This window comes from Atractosteus spatula, chromosome 1 (genome assembly GCF_055471065.1).
Source record: "Atractosteus spatula isolate fAtrSpa1 chromosome 1, fAtrSpa1.hap1, whole genome shotgun sequence".
NCBI classification, from domain to species: Eukaryota; Metazoa; Chordata; class Actinopteri; order Semionotiformes; family Lepisosteidae; genus Atractosteus; species Atractosteus spatula.
The window spans coordinates 55,627,488-55,644,220 of NC_142706.1; the positions used below are offsets into that span (position 1 = coordinate 55,627,488).

At 35.5% G+C, this 16,733-nt stretch overlaps 1 protein-coding gene across 1 annotated transcript in view; it reads left to right on the forward strand.

The window, feature by feature from the left end:
- Positions 1-15,965, forward strand: part of glrbb (glycine receptor, beta b) — a 33,969-nt gene extending 18,004 nt beyond the window's left edge. Inside the window, exons 8-10 of the mRNA XM_088911481.1 lie at positions 4,018-4,170; positions 6,641-6,930; positions 15,062-15,965. Coding sequence (XP_088767607.1) covers positions 4,018-4,170; positions 6,641-6,930; positions 15,062-15,358 — 740 coding nt within the window. The 3' untranslated portion in view covers positions 15,359-15,965. The remainder of the gene's footprint in view (positions 1-4,017; positions 4,171-6,640; positions 6,931-15,061) is intronic.
- The last annotated feature ends 768 nt before the right edge of the window (positions 15,966-16,733 follow it).

Genomic DNA, 16,733 nt, shown 5'->3' on the forward strand with positions numbered 1-16,733 from the left:
GTATTGCAGCAGTTACACTAGGCTTTAAATAAAAAAGAGAAAGTTTATTCAACCCAGGCCACTATTTACATATTCAATTATTATTTCTTCATTTTTTCTAGAATTCATTTGGTATTTATTTTGCAGCTTCTAACAAACTCCTTCTCTTTATTTTTCTGAGAAAAAACTAGTAAATGCTTTTGTGGTATATACTGTATAATATCAGGATCCAACAGTGTATTTGGGGTGCCCCTCACTCTTCTACACATGCAGTTCACAAACCTAATACAAGCAATTACTTTAGGGCTAACAGATCACTAAACTGAATTGATTATCAGTTCTGGGCACTCCCAGGCTATCACTGTTCCAAAGCTCTAATCCATTGCATGTGATTACAATGAATGCCCTCAAGCTAGTAAATTCAACAAGTTATTTTGAAATCTGATGTAAAAATCTGTTTCAAAGGAAGAATAGTTGAAAACAAGACCTTAGAACCCACCAATGTATATATATATATAAATGTATGGACTTGTTTTCTTTTAAATTCTTTTAATATCAAGGCCATTCTTTGTAGTGCTACAGCAGTATTATCATATACTGAATGACCACTAAAATCGAAGTTTAGCACTTTATAGAAAAAAGTAATACTACTACCAGTGGCATGGAAGGTTGTCAAATTTTCTGAAGTAAAACTGGTAGAACAGGCTTGATTCACCAAATGTTTTGTTAATTTTAGAACATAAAAAGAACTATAAGAAGAGGACATTCAGGCAAACTTGTTTATTTGGTTGCTCGTTGTTTAATGAGTCAAAAATTCCATCTGTTCATTTCTCAAAGGATCCTTTTCTGTCTTAAAGGCGAACTGCAGTCCCAATTTCTCAGACCAATTATTAAATCTCGGTAAGAAAATAAATGAATTGTATGACAAAATTTTACAAATTCCGAATAAAGCACAAAATTGTGAATTTTGTGAAAGTACTGTATAGTCGCCATTTTGTTGTAAATCCCCGAGAGTTCACGCAAAATGTGATGTGAAGCGGCCCTTCTTGCTCTCTAGTCACTGTAATGAGTAATGTAATGCGACATGAGGAGAATAAGTACAGGTTGTGCAGCAGACTTTTCACCACAGACGTGTTCCAACGTGTTCAGCATATAGAGATTAGTATCTGTCAGCAAAAGTGTCTCAAAGTCGAGAGCAATGTTTCTGTTGGATTCAAAGCGATGTATTCTCAAGCCTGCTTCAATAGAATGTAATAGAGCTGCTTCACGTAACTGGAAGTCTAACCCTGAAATATTCAAATAGCATTGCAGTTCCCCTTTAAGTGTTGAGTTTAATTTCTGTTTTTATCCTTGGGTCCTTGTATTGCCGATGATTTTGAATAACACCTTGAACCTAATTTGTTCATCAATCTGAGCACAGTTTTATATTGTCCAATAAATATTGATTAGGTTGGAGTCTAAGTTCTGTTTTTTAATAGAGGTAATTTCAAGTTTAAGGGCTGAGGGAATACTTCCAGATCATTCCAGAATGATTAATTGATGGTTTGTGACAATGAGACCTGCAAATTGTAGACTTTGAATACAGTAGAGCAGTGGGAATAAGATCCAAGAAAAAAAGTGGTAGGGTTTTATTTTATTGATCATTTCAGATAGCTGCTGAGAGAAGATTGCAGGAAACTATACAGTTAGATACACATTTTATGCAGAGGTAGAATCACAGTATACAATATGACTCCAAAAGTTATCAATTTTAAATTGGAAAAAAACTAATAACATTGATTGCTTTGTATTGTAGACTCTTGAAGAGTTGTGTTCTTAACTATGTTTAGGAGATTGTGGGAAAGGGTCCTAGGATTATTTTCCCTTAGCTTCCCCAAAATACTGACCTTGTAAAATTCAGTGCATCAGTAATTCAGTGCATTACTAATGTAATAATGATAATGTTTCTTTATTAGCCCTATACAATTTCTTGTATTAGGAATTTGTCTTTTCGCATACCCCAGCTTTTCTCCATGAGACACAGACACACAGACAGGGAGAGAAGCTTGGGGTCAGAGCGCAGGGTCAGCCATTGTACAGCACCCCTGGAGCAGTTGGGGTTAAGGACCTTGCTCAGGGGCCCAACGGAGTAGGATTCCTCTGCTAGCCGCAGGATTTGAACCGGCAACCTTCCAGTCACAGGCGCAGATCCTTAGCCACAGAGCCACCACTCCGCCCCTGTAGGATTGTTGGTGTTGATAAAAGACAAATAATTGAATTAATAGACCTATTTCACTCTGTCTGTTGTCAGGTTTCTGCCCATAAGAGTTTATGGAGCAAAGATGGTTGGAAGGAAAAAACTTTTCTAAAAACAGTATCGCTCCATTTTTTTATTTTCTGACAGGAAACAGGGTCATATACTTTCTTTAATTAGTATAATTTATTGGCATATTTTCAGTGACTCAGTTCTATATCATTTCTGGTTGAAATATTCACAGCCCATAGGGGAATACTCAGTTCATGCCAAAATTAAGATAATTATGCTTCTAAAATAATGTGTAGACTTACAGGTTTCTGCTTTCTGAAGAGTATTAATTCAAATTTAACAGTTTTACGTCTATGCTTTTTACATTTAATCTTGTTTTTATTGTCACTTTTATGTACTTTTCACTGTGCTTATCTCATTTTCATTAATTAATTGTGGCTGTCATTGTACAATGCAACATGTATTGAAAATAAAAATTAGAATACTTTATAATATTTTAGGTAATTATTTGAGATCCTATGTTGAGCAAAAAAAGCAATCTTCTTTTGTTTTTTTAGCTCAAGGTCCCACCTATTTATTTTGCCATCTTAATTTTATGTTTTCCTATCATTAGTATCATTCAGAGAAAAAAATCTTAATGTAAGTTATTTTTGCTGCCTTTTAACAGAGAGATTAATTAATATAGATTTTCCTTCTAAACATGACATGACAATTTTAAGATGCAAAGAGGGGAAGAAATACGTAACTTCCACATATTGTATAGACAGTGTGTTATTATTTGAACAGAGAAACATTACACAAATGTACGGCCAAGGTAAGTTCAATAATTGAGAGCCTTAACTTTGTTTTAAGGATTTTTTAGAATCAGACTTGAAAATAAAGAGTTTCACTGAGAGAATTTCAGACCATTTTAAATAATTTGTGAATTGTCCGTTACAACTAAATACATATTATTTTGCAATAGAGAAATATGAAGACAGGTGTGTTGATATTATGTTGCATTGGATAAAACCTCTTTAATTTAGAAGCTAAAGTCAGAGAATGGTCATTCAATTCCAGTATAAAAGAGGCATACTTATTGTGCACATGCATTCTAACTCTCCACAAGGTTCTACTGATTTTAATGCAATCAGAATAGGCTACACTGAAGGCTTTAAATGAATTGTCAAAGAACCAGAGGCATGAACGTTAGCATTGTTTTGAACCAACCAACCATATCAAAGCCATGTCCTCTGCTAAAAAGGGTTTAAAGAAAGTGGATTGAAAGTAGAACCGTTAAGCATTACATCATGCAATGTTATTTATTTTAAGGTGCTAACAAGGGAGATAAAGGAACAGCATGCAAAGGCAGAGTATAAAAGCAGTTAAAAGTTAATCCAGACTCATGACAGAGACATACAAATACATCGGACATTGCTTCTTTGGTATATGAGATACCATTGTTTTTTTACGTAGCCAAACAAAAAGGTAGTCTTATAAAATAACTGCACTTAATACACTATTTTTAAAATTGTTTTCTCACAAAGAATATTAACAGAACTATTCTTACCATTTTACAAAATGGTATAATGTGTAGTTATAAAACCTAAAGAGTTATCTTTATACAGTATATTAATTAAAATATGCCACAGAAACAGTTGCATCTGTTCACTATGTCAGCCTGTTACATGCAGATTTTTTTAAAAAAATGTTCTATACAAATTGTCCTCCATAATTAAGGTCATTTGTTTTTTTGCCACATTTTGGAACAATTTGAACAGATGTGATTTGATTGCTTGCTTCTCTCTTTTCAGGCTATTATACTTGTGTTGAGGTAATCTTCACATTAAGGCGGCAAGTTGGATTTTACATGATGGGCGTCTATGGTCCTACCCTTCTGATTGTGGTTCTTTCATGGCTGTCATTCTGGATTAACCCTGATGCAAGTGCTGCCAGAGTCCCACTGGGTATACCCAATCGAGCCTTTTCATCTATGGACGAGCCTGGTGCCACTGAATTGGGAGAGATGATCTGAGTAACTTCATTCTCATTTCACCACTGCCCAATGCCACTTCATCCTCTTACCATTATCATGTGGTCTGGTCTTTTCACCAAATGTCATAATTGTTCGTTTCAGTCATATCATCTAGTCAGGTCAGTCATATCCTCTGTTTTCATTTCTTTTTATTCTGTTTGTGTGTATGTGATACAGTAGCTTTGTAATTTTGCTATTATAATCCAGTAGATGTATTATAATTTTTAGACCTTTGTTAACAAAACTAATCCAACTCCACATGTATAATTTGGCTATAAATACCTTTTCGAGCTTGGTGAATACAGTTTTTCTTGTCAAATTCAATATAGTTTTATGTCTAAGGACAAGCAAAGGCAGGAGGGTTTTTGGAATGCTTTGCAGTAAATGAATCCATATAAATCCACAGAAACTCTATTTTACTGGCAGTCTTCAGCTATTTCTGGTTCTGAGTGAATTAGAAATAAAATTAGGATACCCTATAGCAAGTGAGTTGTACTACCTGACCTTAGAGCCAGCAGTTTATCACAATAGCATAGTGTGACAGTTTGTACAGTACAACTGCAGTGAACCATAGGGCTTCATGTTTTAACATAAATCATAAGACATTTTCTTGGATACTGCAAAGGTGACAGCCCATTAACACTGCTTCTCTGCCAGACAATTATAGTGACTGGTGTAGACAACATCAGTGATAGGCTGTAATCCAGTAGTCACATGTGCTGATCTCATGTATCAAGGTTCAAGCTAGTTTTCCTTGATGTTCATGACGTATTCTGGCATTTTATTAGGAAACAGAAAAAGCCTTCTGTTATGTGTATAAATCAAAATTTACAATTCATGTATGGTGGCATTACAATAACTGACACAACTGACCTCATGATTTGTCAGGGTCATGTAGCAGCAGTGTTCCACCAAGGCATTATCATTGAGCATTTCATTATGTCCTTTGATATCTCTCATTTTCATTATTTGATGTATAAATCTGCTGACATTGAGAGTATTACTGTTCATATAGGGTGTTTTAATGGTTCATAAAATAGGAAATGGCCACTATCAATACAATTTGAGTACCTGCTTTATCCTTAAAGGGTCACAGTGAGATAGTCTAAACCAGCATGTACAGGGCACAAGGCAAGGTTATATTATCACAAGGCACATACATGTAAATTTACTAACACATGTATATAGAGTGTCCAGTTAACCTTGACTGCATGTCTTTGGATACTGGAAGGAAACTAGAGATTTGTTCTCATAGGGAGAAAGTGCAAACACCTCACAGAAGGTGCCCCATGCCAGAATCATGCCAGTGACACAAGGGGTGTGGGACAGCAGAGCTAACCACCAAGCCTCCAGTTCACCAGACATTGTCAATTAATTTTATCTGCATATCTCGTATGTGGTTTGATGGGTTATTAATGTGCACTAGCTGAATACCACCTAAAGGTTTGCAGTGTATTAACATGTGTTATGTGGTTAATTGTGCGATAGTGTAAGTGTTCTGACAAAATATATAAGGAAAGATCTTTTCTATCTTAAGATTGTTTTCATGGAATTAAAAGTTGTTACAATTTGTAATACAGTAGAAATAATGAATTCTTCAACATTTTGTCCATCCTTGCATTGTCTGAAACGTAAACCAGCAGACACAAGGAACAGGGACTACATCCTGGATAAAATGGATAAAATGCCAGTCCATCACAGACCCACATGGACTTTTAGAGAAACTAGTTTATCTAGCCACCGTATTGTCATTAATATTTTGTCAGAATTATTAAACTAATAATAATTAGTTTGTCATTAATTCCTATATTGGATTCAAATCAAATAATGTACGAAGATCATCTTACAGATCTGTTTGAAGATGGTACAAAGAATAATAAAAATATTACTGTGGAATTGTCTCAATATAGACTTACAGTGGATGTATTTATTATAAGGGATACAGTAGTTTAATCCAGTGTACTTTGTAGAGGTTATCATTTTAACGTGTGCTTATTTTTTGTATTTTCTGTATTATTGTTTCCTGTAACACTCATGTACTTAAAATAATTGCAGATATCTAGCAAGTAAGAAAAAAGATTTGTTTTTAATTTTTAATTTATTTTTTTATTTTTCAATATTCAGAAGACCAGATTGAGTAGAAATAAATAAGAGGCAGGAAAAGTAATAAGAATGTTTTGTGTATGGAAAAAATGTGCTTGCATCAGTATGATTTCATTTCATTAATTGATCTGATGAGTTTGTAGCTCTGGCTGTCTGATATATTGGGTTTGCCTTTTAAAACTTGTAATCTAGGCATGAAGCTATACAATTTAGACAATATCCCTATAAAATGTAGCTGTCATTCTAAATCTTCTTTTATTCATTAAACAATTTATTGACCTGCATTTTTCTTTTTTCAGGAATCTTCTCTGTACTGAGCTTGTCATCCGAATGTACATCTCTTGCTTCTGAACTCCCCAAAGTATCATATGTAAAAGCAATTGACATCTGGCTGATCGCCTGTCTTCTGTTTGGATTTGCATCCCTTGTTGAATATGCTGTAGTACAGGTAATGCTGAATAGCCCCAAGAGGATTGAGGCTGAAAAGGCTAAAATGGCAAGCAAAGAACAAGCTGAAGGCAAAGCCCCAGCTAAAAAAAATACAGTTAATGGTACAGGAGGAACTCCTATTCATGTGAGCACACTTCAGGTATGTTCCATTGCTACTGTATATTATACTGTATATCTAATGGATGTCGATGTGTCTTGTGTAAATGCATGAAGTTCATTCTTTCTTCAGCTGTGTTGTGCAAGAAATGTAGTTTACAACAAAATGTCAGCGGGGTAACAGCATCCAAGTTCAGCTGGCCTCACCTGTCCTGTATCGTAATCATTCCTGACATCATCTCCTCAAGTTGAAGCTCTAAATACTATACTGTATGTACGATCTTACCCTAGTTTGCATTCATCTTTCTGCATCCCTCCTTTACCCCATCTCCCTGTGCAGGTGCCCCTTGGTTCACACATCACTCCCATGGGGATCACACCCTCCTCATCCTATGGCCAGGAGCTTGGCTCACAGCCAAATTGATTAAGGCAGATCTACTATGATTAAAACATTCAGTACATTTCTCAATGTATTTAATACTTGGGTGATGTTATTTCTCATGAATTCTGAATAATCCTTATGTGAAGTGATTTATTAATTGCAGTATATGGCAGGGGTTATTACTGCAAAGATATGGTCATGGAACTGCTCTTTGAAAAATGAACTGCAGAGCTGTTGAATTAATACATCTGAAAATGAGAATGGGTTGAGTAACATCACAGATATGACACTGAAAGCAGGGTATTTTTGTCTCTTCGAATACTGTATAAGGGTTCCAGATTTTTACCTTTCATGCAATGTGTAGCATTTTACAAAATATATAGTACACTTTATTAAGCACCTTTCAGAGCAATGATCTCCAAGTGTTTTATAATATATGAAAAGATATGTACTTCACAAAAATAAATACAAGAGGAACCAAGAAAAAAAACCCAAGATAAAACAATCATAAACTTATACGCAGGAGTAAATGTTCAGGCTAGACTTAAAAGCACTGACTGTGGACTTTGTTCTTCATTTTGAAGCTGACAAAGCTAAAACATTAGTCTTATGTAACTGATGTAAGAAAACTTATTTATGGTTATATGATTGACTATACCAATATTGATGTATGCAACTGTAATTTTTCATTTCCATACAGGTTCATTTCGAGATCCTTGTTTCATAATGAAAAACCGTTACAAGCAAACTTTTAAAGGCATGGCATTAAAAAACGCTTTTAACTTTTTATTTCTTTGTAAAAACATACAGATGCAGCCATTCAAAGTGCGCGTTACAGACACGTACCGCAGGTGACGTCGCTCAGTATGACGCAAGATGACGCGGGGCACCGCAGTACGTGATTGGTTGACCGACAGGGGCACTCGTGGTCCGTTGGTCTGTCGTAGAAAGACAGTAAACGTCTTTGCTGTGCCCGTTGTAGGTATTGAATTTTACCACTGAAGGGAAATCTTAGTAGCTGAGCATAAAAAGAATAGGAGCATACTGTAACGCGTGTGAAGGTCATAAACGATATTAATTTTGGAACATAAACATACAGTGTATAGCTGGTCTTGGTACTTTAAAGAAAAAAATACACACCAGTATTCCATTTCTCCCTAAACATTTTAAGCTTCGAAGTCTTTAACTAACGCGATACCGGAGTCAACAAGCATACTTTTAGAATTTGATTAAAAGGGAATATAATATGGAATCGCGTATCTAAAGAATTTAATAATGGTATTCGTGTGCTGCGACAGGGCTGTGTAGGGCTTTTTCGCCTGCCTGTTCATGTGAGCTGTCTTGTAGACGTGACTACCAGCTGACAGGTTGTGTTTTCGAATCCAGCTGGTGCTGGTCTTTTCTTTTAACAAACATTTCTTCGAAAAAATAGAATAGCGATATTATGGACAATCAATTGACTTTTATATTTCAAAATATCGCAACATGATCGATATTTGCGATATTTTGAACATATCTTCCCTTCTGACAGCGGTGCCTGCTTCTATTGTGTGTGTGTGTGCAACAGAGTAAATTTTTAATAGCGTTTTAAGCGAATAGGTAATTAGATTGCTCGTAAACCTAATCGCTTTTTCTACATAAACACAGCATGATTACTCTCTGAAAATGCTTTTCCTTTATTTTTAAAGTAGGCTCAGATTTCAACTATAGATCGTATTATTATAAACTTTCTTGGAAAAATGTATTTTATGTAAACCATGTTTGCTATTAATTCATTTAGGGCTAAAATACGTTCATTGTCTTCCAATCGAGTCGAGTTGACATTGGAAGCCTGCCACACCCGGACTGTTAAACCAACGCATTAGCACGTCAAAGCCCATTGAGGGTATTGAGCCAGTATTGGCTTTAGTATTCCCCCCCTCTCCCCTCAATTCAATTCAATTCAAGGTGTTTTATTTGCATGACAGATGGGTACAAGCAGTGTTGGGTATGTATATTGTAACGCTTACGGCAGACAGGCACTGTGTAACAGCCGGCGCACCAGAGCAGCGCACTGAGGGAGCGTCTGCATTTATAACTTGGTTTTTAAAATTAGTCAAGCAATATGAAGCATCTTCTTTTACTTTTGAGTCCCTTAAATACATTGAACACAGCTTTCTCACCACTTAAGATTGCTCTTGATACCATCCTTACACAAAGCAGAAGGGAGATTTTAGTGCCTGAGCATAAAAAGAATAGGAGCATACTGCAACGCGTGTGAAGTCCATAAACGATATTAATTTTGGAACTTAAACGTTCAGTATATGGCTGGTCTCGGTACTTTAAAGAAAACATACACACCAGTATTCCATTTCTCCCTAAACATTTTAAGCATCGAAGTCTTTAAGTAACGCGATACCGGAGTCAACAAGCATACTTTTAGAATTTGATTAAAAGGGAATATAATATGGAATCGCGTATCTCAAGAAATTAATATGCAATAACTGAGTCAAGGGACTCAGAGGATCCAAGGCTAGACTGAGTATAATAGGCTTCGGGCTTCTATTGTGACATCTACTGTAAATTACAGAAATGTTAAAAGTAAACAAAATAAAGTAACTAAAATGTGGTCTAAAATCACCCCTTTAGACACCCCTTTTACTTCACTGGTGTCAGATATGAAAGGCAATAGTCTCCCGTTCTGTCTGCTGTGTGTTGCAGCAGAGGGACTCCCTGCCGCTGAAAGGGGCAGAGTAACTTGCATGCCCTCTAGTACAGTTTACACATGCACGACTTTAAAAGCTAGCAAGACAGGTTTCGATTCACATTAGCTGGCGAGCCTTGTTAAAAAAACGAATGATAATGTAACATGCCACTGTTCATGAACAAAGTTATACTGAGATTTCCTAAGATACGCGATTAAAAAATAAATAAATAAAAATTTGAATCTCCCGCGGAACACATTCCATAAGAATCAGTGGTTTTACAGTATATATCGCCTTTAAAGGTGGCTTCTCAAAACGCTTTACGGGATAAAAACAACCAGAACAGCAGCAACAACAATATTGTATTTCGTTGCACTTTGAAAACCAAGTAATAACTTAACTATACAGTACGTGCAAACGTTTCGTATGTTGCTGTCGTGAATGTCTGCGTACCCATAAGTATCTTATTTGCCTTGAGTCTGTCTACAGTATCTCTGTCCCACTACCCCCATCTCTCCCTCAATTCAATTCAAGGTGTTTTATTTGCATGACAGATGGGTACAATTCTTGTTGGGAATGTATACTTTGATATTTACACCCGGCGCGGCACCGAGGGAGCGTCTGCATTTATAACTTGGTTTTTAAAATTAGTCAAGCAATATGAAGCATCTTCTTTTACTTTTGAGTCCCTTAAATACATTGAACACAGCTTTCTCACCACTTAAGATTGCTCTTGATACCATCCTTACACAAAGCAGAAGGGAGATTTTAGTGCCTGAGCATAAAAAGAATAGGAGCATACTGCAACGCGTGTGAAGTCCATAAACGATATTAATTTTGGAACTTAAACGTTCAGTATATGGCTGGTCTCGGTACTTTAAAGAAAACATACACACCAGTATTCCATTTCTCCCTAAACATTTTAAGCATCGAAGTCTTTAAGTAACGCGATACCGGAGTCAACAAGCATACTTTTAGAATTTGATTAAAAGGGAATATAATATGGAATCGCGTATCTCAAGAAATTAATATGCAATAACTGAGTCAAGGGACTCAGAGGATCCAAGGCTAGACTGAGTATAATAGGCTTCGGGCTTCTATTGTGACATCTACTGTAAATTACAGAAATGTTAAAAGTAAACAAAATAAAGTAACTAAAATGTGGTCTAAAATCACCCCTTTAGACACCCCTTTTACTTCACTGGTGTCAGATATGAAAGGCAATAGTCTCCCGTTCTGTCTGCTGTGTGTTGCAGCAGAGGGACTCCCTGCCGCTGAAAGGGGCAGAGTAACTTGCATGCCCTCTAGTACAGTTTACACATGCACGACTTTAAAAGCTAGCAAGACAGGTTTCGATTCACATTAGCTGGCGAGCCTTGTTAAAAAAACGAATGATAATGTAACATGCCACTGTTCATGAACAAAGTTATACTGAGATTTCCTAAGATACGCGATTAAAAAATAAATAAATAAAAATTTGAATCTCCTGCGGAGCACATTCCATAAGAATCAGTGGTTTTACAGTATATATCGCCTTTAAAGGTGGCTTCTCAAAACGCTTTACGGGATAAAAACAACCAGAACAGCAGCAACAACAATATTGTATTTCGTTGCACTTTGAAAACCAAGTAATAACTTAACTATACAGTACGTGCAAACGTTTCGTATGTTGCTGTCGTGAATGCCTGCGTACCCATAAGTATCTTATTTGCCTTGAGTCTGTCTACAGTATCTCTGTCCCACTACCCCCATCTCTCCCTCAATTCAATTCAAGGTGTTTTATTTGTTTGACAGATGGGTACAATTCTTGTTGGGAATGTATACTTTGATATTTACACCCGGCGCGGCACCGAGGGAGCGTCTGCATTTATAACTTGGTTTTTAAAATTAGTCACGCAATATGAAGCATCTTCTTTTACTTCTGAGTCCCTTAAATACATTGAACACAGCTTTCTCACCATCCTTACACAAAGCAGAAACTGTCCGATGACTCACAGTACAAGTGGAAAGATTACAGATTTTAATCGTCTTTAATTTTGTCTTTAATTTTGCCTGTGGAGTGTATCTTATTAAGCTCTAAATTGCATTTTGAGCGCGGTTTTTTACTTTTTTTTAATTGCATTTTGGGCGCGGACAGCACATACAAGGGTTAATGAACTGCGCCAAGAAATTTAAAATAGTATTCTTTAGGTGTGAGGGTAGGAGTGGACCGCAGCAGGCATAATCAGCAAACCAGGAAAACAAAGAACAGGACAGGTGAGATGTGTATCCAGAAAGCGAGTGATCAGAAAAAGGAAATGGAAAACGCAGAAAAAGAAAACGCTTTACAGGATAAAAACAATAACAACAGTAGTGGCTGGGCAAACGATTTTTTTTATCGAAATACAAATTGAGATACTGTACTGTATAATGATGTGCATGAACAAAGGTATACTGCAATTTTCCTTAGATACGCGATTAATGCTTCGTAGGAGGAGGCGGTCTTTTCCTCTTGTCTAACAGTTTGTCCACAAACAAAACATTCCTGTTAGACAAAAGGAATTGAAAAAAAACAATTTTGTCAATGAAAACCGGTGTGTGTGTCTCTCCCTGCTGGATGTTCCTCTCACAAACTGCTGAATGAATAAAATAATTTTATTGAAAATGCGTTTGCGATTGTCTGGTATTTAATCTGGTCCCTTTTAACTGTTTTTCGATCTACTGTATTGCTTTGAGATGCCACTTTTAAAGGCGATATGTAAAATAAAGTTTTTTTATTATTGTTATAGAGAAACATGATCAGATTTTCCCTGGTTCAGAAAAAAGATCTAAAGTGCTACACATAACTTTCTTAATTCGATGTATTTAAAGCAGTGAACTACTGTAGGTGTCACATAACATTCAGAAATACAATCACGTATTTGACAAATAAAAACGATTATAATCTAATCCTTCCACGTTTGATCCCAAAATCCCAAGAAATATAAATCTTGACGGGTAGAAAGCTATGCTGAAAGTTTATTAAGATGCTTAGAAGACAAAGATACTGTATCAATTTATGTTGCATTAGCCTGATTATGATTAAAAAACACATATAATTAAACACGCGTTTGCGATTTAAATCAGAACACGATTTAAATCAATATCGATTCCATATTATATTAGCAGAAAAGCTTAAAACTACCACTTTTTCACACGCTATTTCACATGCTAGTTAAATACTTCGATGCTTAAAATCGTTAGGGAGAAATGGAATACCGGTGTGTATTTTTCCTTTAAAGTGCCGAATCCTGGAATCTGACTGGCTGACACCCCTCTGAAGTGGTTCCATAAAATCTGGTATACGGAAAAGAAAGCGTTGATAAATACAAGTGTCTTTTAATACACTCTTTGCTGTGCTCTTGAGGATCCTTGTGATATTTTAAGCTCTAGTTGAATGATAAGTGTCGCATTTTAAATCATTTTCGTAGTTAGAAATTATGAAACGCCCTGTTAAAAGCAAGGAAGTTTTTATGCCCGTTGAAGTAAAACAAAATGCCTGACAAAGTATGGCTTGGACAGATTCCAAGTGCTTGTACAAATGTGCTAAAGAAATTATACTTTGAGTATACAGCTTGTCTAAAGTCATCCATTATTAATACTATTAGTAATATCTTCAGTAAAGGCTTTGATGCATAAATATTTATGATAAAGGTAGGCTGTGTACTTTTGTCCAACTGAGCAATCTTGCTTTCATAAAATATACCAACATTTTAATGACTGATGATTAACATGCTGTAATACACAGTTCAAAATTAAAGGCTCAAATGCTGTACATGAGAGGTTAAGCTCCCCCTGGCGGTTTTACAAGGCGACGCCGGATAGTTAACCACGTGACACCACGTTAACTGCGTCATACCGCGTGATACTGTGACACGCCCACCGGGGTATGCCGCGAAATACCTCACGCATTTTGAATGGCTGCATCTGTATTGTAGGATTTTTCAATTATGCAGTGAGGGAAGATTTCCTCTTTCAACGTTATCTGTGCAGTTTTTAGACAGATCCCTGCTTTTTTCTCCTGTTTCATTTTTTTCTTGCAATTCTTAATTCATGCTTCATTTATGCTAGCATTTTCACCAATGTTTTTAAGATAGTCCTAGATAATACAAAACTTCATAAAGGGTATAAACATAAACTAGGGTATTAGGAAAATATTATTTCTTGTATGGAAATACTGTAGTTTGCAGTGTTAATCTGATTAAAATACAGCACCAATCACTATAATTCATATCTGTATTATATCACATACTGTAGCTGTAAAGAAATTTTCAGATCGAAATACCAATTTCATAAAATGTGAACCTTTTTGAAGAGTTTGAGATCAATGACAGTTTCTTGATATATAATATGGATTATTGTGCATTTCAGATATTTGCTGAATGTGGACTAAACCGTAGTTAGAAACTACGAACACTTAAATCCTTAAAGGAAGCAATGAGAATTTAAGTGCCTAATTGTTTAGTATGTAAGTTGTTATAGTTCATTGCCTAGTGTTAGTTTTTTGGGTGTGTTAGTGAAACATAAGTAAATATTTGCACTGGATATTTAAAATTAGCTTTATTTATTTGTGTGCCGGATTAAAGAATCAAAACATCATGGTAAGTTATACTCATATACAGTATGACTCACTTGCCGGATTTAATATGTCATTTTAGTTAAGTTATTCTGGTGCTTCAGCTGCAGGAATACAACTAAGATTTTGTTCATAGAATGTGGGTGTCCTTGTTTGAGAAACAATTTATTTTGCAATATATAGTTTCCAGACAGCAGAATATGTGATTTGCTGGAAGGAGCTAAATAACAGTGCAGTTATTGTATGGTTTAATACAAGACCAGATGTGAGTATTATGCTGCTGTAATATCACTTCTTGATATAAACTGGAGTTTATTTCCAGGTGCAGATTAAATCAATGATTTAATCTACCAGAATGTTTTTAATAACATTTTTTAAATGAGTATGGAGCATATTTAGAACTGTTGTCATGCTTGACTGTGTAATTTTCTGCTTAAGATCTGTAGTGGAGATGTTATTGGAACTTTTTGTTCACAGTGCTGTTTTTAACTTGTTTTTTTTTATTATTCAATAGGTGGCAGAAACAAGGTGCAAAAAAGTTTGCACCTCCAAGTCTGACCTGAGGTCCAATGATTTCAGCATTGTTGGATCACTCCCAAGAGATTTTGAACTGTCAAACTATGACTGTTACGGAAAGCCCATTGAAGTCAGCAGTGCTCTGGGGAAGTCACAGGCCAAAAATAACAAGAAGCCACCTCCACCAAAACCTGTCATCCCCTCTGAAGCTAAAAGAATTGACCTTTACGCCAGAGCATTGTTTCCCTTTTCATTCCTATTCTTTAATGTCATATATTGGTCCATATACTTGTGATAACTTTACCATCAGTGTTCTCCGTGTAAGATACTTCAGCCTGTTTTACTGTAGCTCTGCCCTAGAATCTGTCTGTCAGATTTTTCTTTGCAAGCAGTATATTGCAATGTAGATGCTGTGTAACTGATGGGATGTCAGTAACAAGTACAACAAAACTCTCCTGCTTTCAAATTTTGAATAACAGCATTACTTTGCAGTATTGGTGTTCTTGTCAACATTTATTGTAAATAGCTGTACAGCCAAATCCTTTGCACTGGGAGAGCTATGTGCATAATTGCACACTAGTTTGTGTGGGGAAAAGAGTACCATTTGTTTTTCTGTAATTAAGAAATTAAAGATTCTAATGTCCTGCACGTTTTAAAATATAAATATATACATATATACATAAGAAAAGTATCTAAAGGTTTATGAAATATTCTTAGTTATTTTAAGAAATTATTTATTGCCTTGTCTTGTTTTGATGACTGCTTCCCCTCAGATGGATATTGTGAAATAGAAGAAGAGTAAGCTATATTTCATTTATAATTTGTAAAGTGAAGGAAAACCAACTGCTCCTGTATGTGTAGCATTTACAAAATTAATAAAAGGTTGAAGAATTCAAAGTGCACCCCTGATTCTAAATATTCTTTTTTCTATTCACACATTGATTCTAAATATTGTTTTCTCTTTTTCACATTAAAGTGCATTTTCTATTAACTGTCTTTTCTTAGCTTTGTTTCCTTAAATTCTTATGGTGCAGGAACTTTGATGCATTTGATACATTTTCAGTGATAATTTTAAGATCTACATGCATTCCTTTGCCCTTGGAATATTTATAATACTGAACATAGTAATAGATACCTCTTTTCAGGAATATGTTTAGAGCGATGACTACATTTTTAAAATCATTATCTAAGAAATTCAATTTATTTTGCTTGAATTATGTTATTGGATTGCACAAACTGATATGTATATACTGCATGTAAACCAAAACTAGAAAAGTCCTAGTCAGTAGCAGCAAACATACCTAAACTTTGAAAATTCTTGCCTCCAAATTACCTTCCGCTGTTCTCTATGTAAGGCTGAAGACTTGCAGTGTCTTGCCAAAATATTCACCCCCTTGCACAGATGTCCCATTTTGTTGAACTACAAAGTACAGTATATACATTAAATTATGCACTTGAATGTGAGTATTTTAATCAAAATCTGGATGCTCTGACTTTTTTTTAAGAAAAGGTTTTAAGTAGCTAGCTTATTCCAGACCTACACAGCCCTCTGAGCGAAGATATGCCTCCTGGTTTGTTTTAAATGCACTTTCCCTTAGTGACTTCTGGTTTGTGTTTTACTGTTGAATTAATTGGGACTCTATACTAAGTTGAAGAGTAGCCTTAATAAC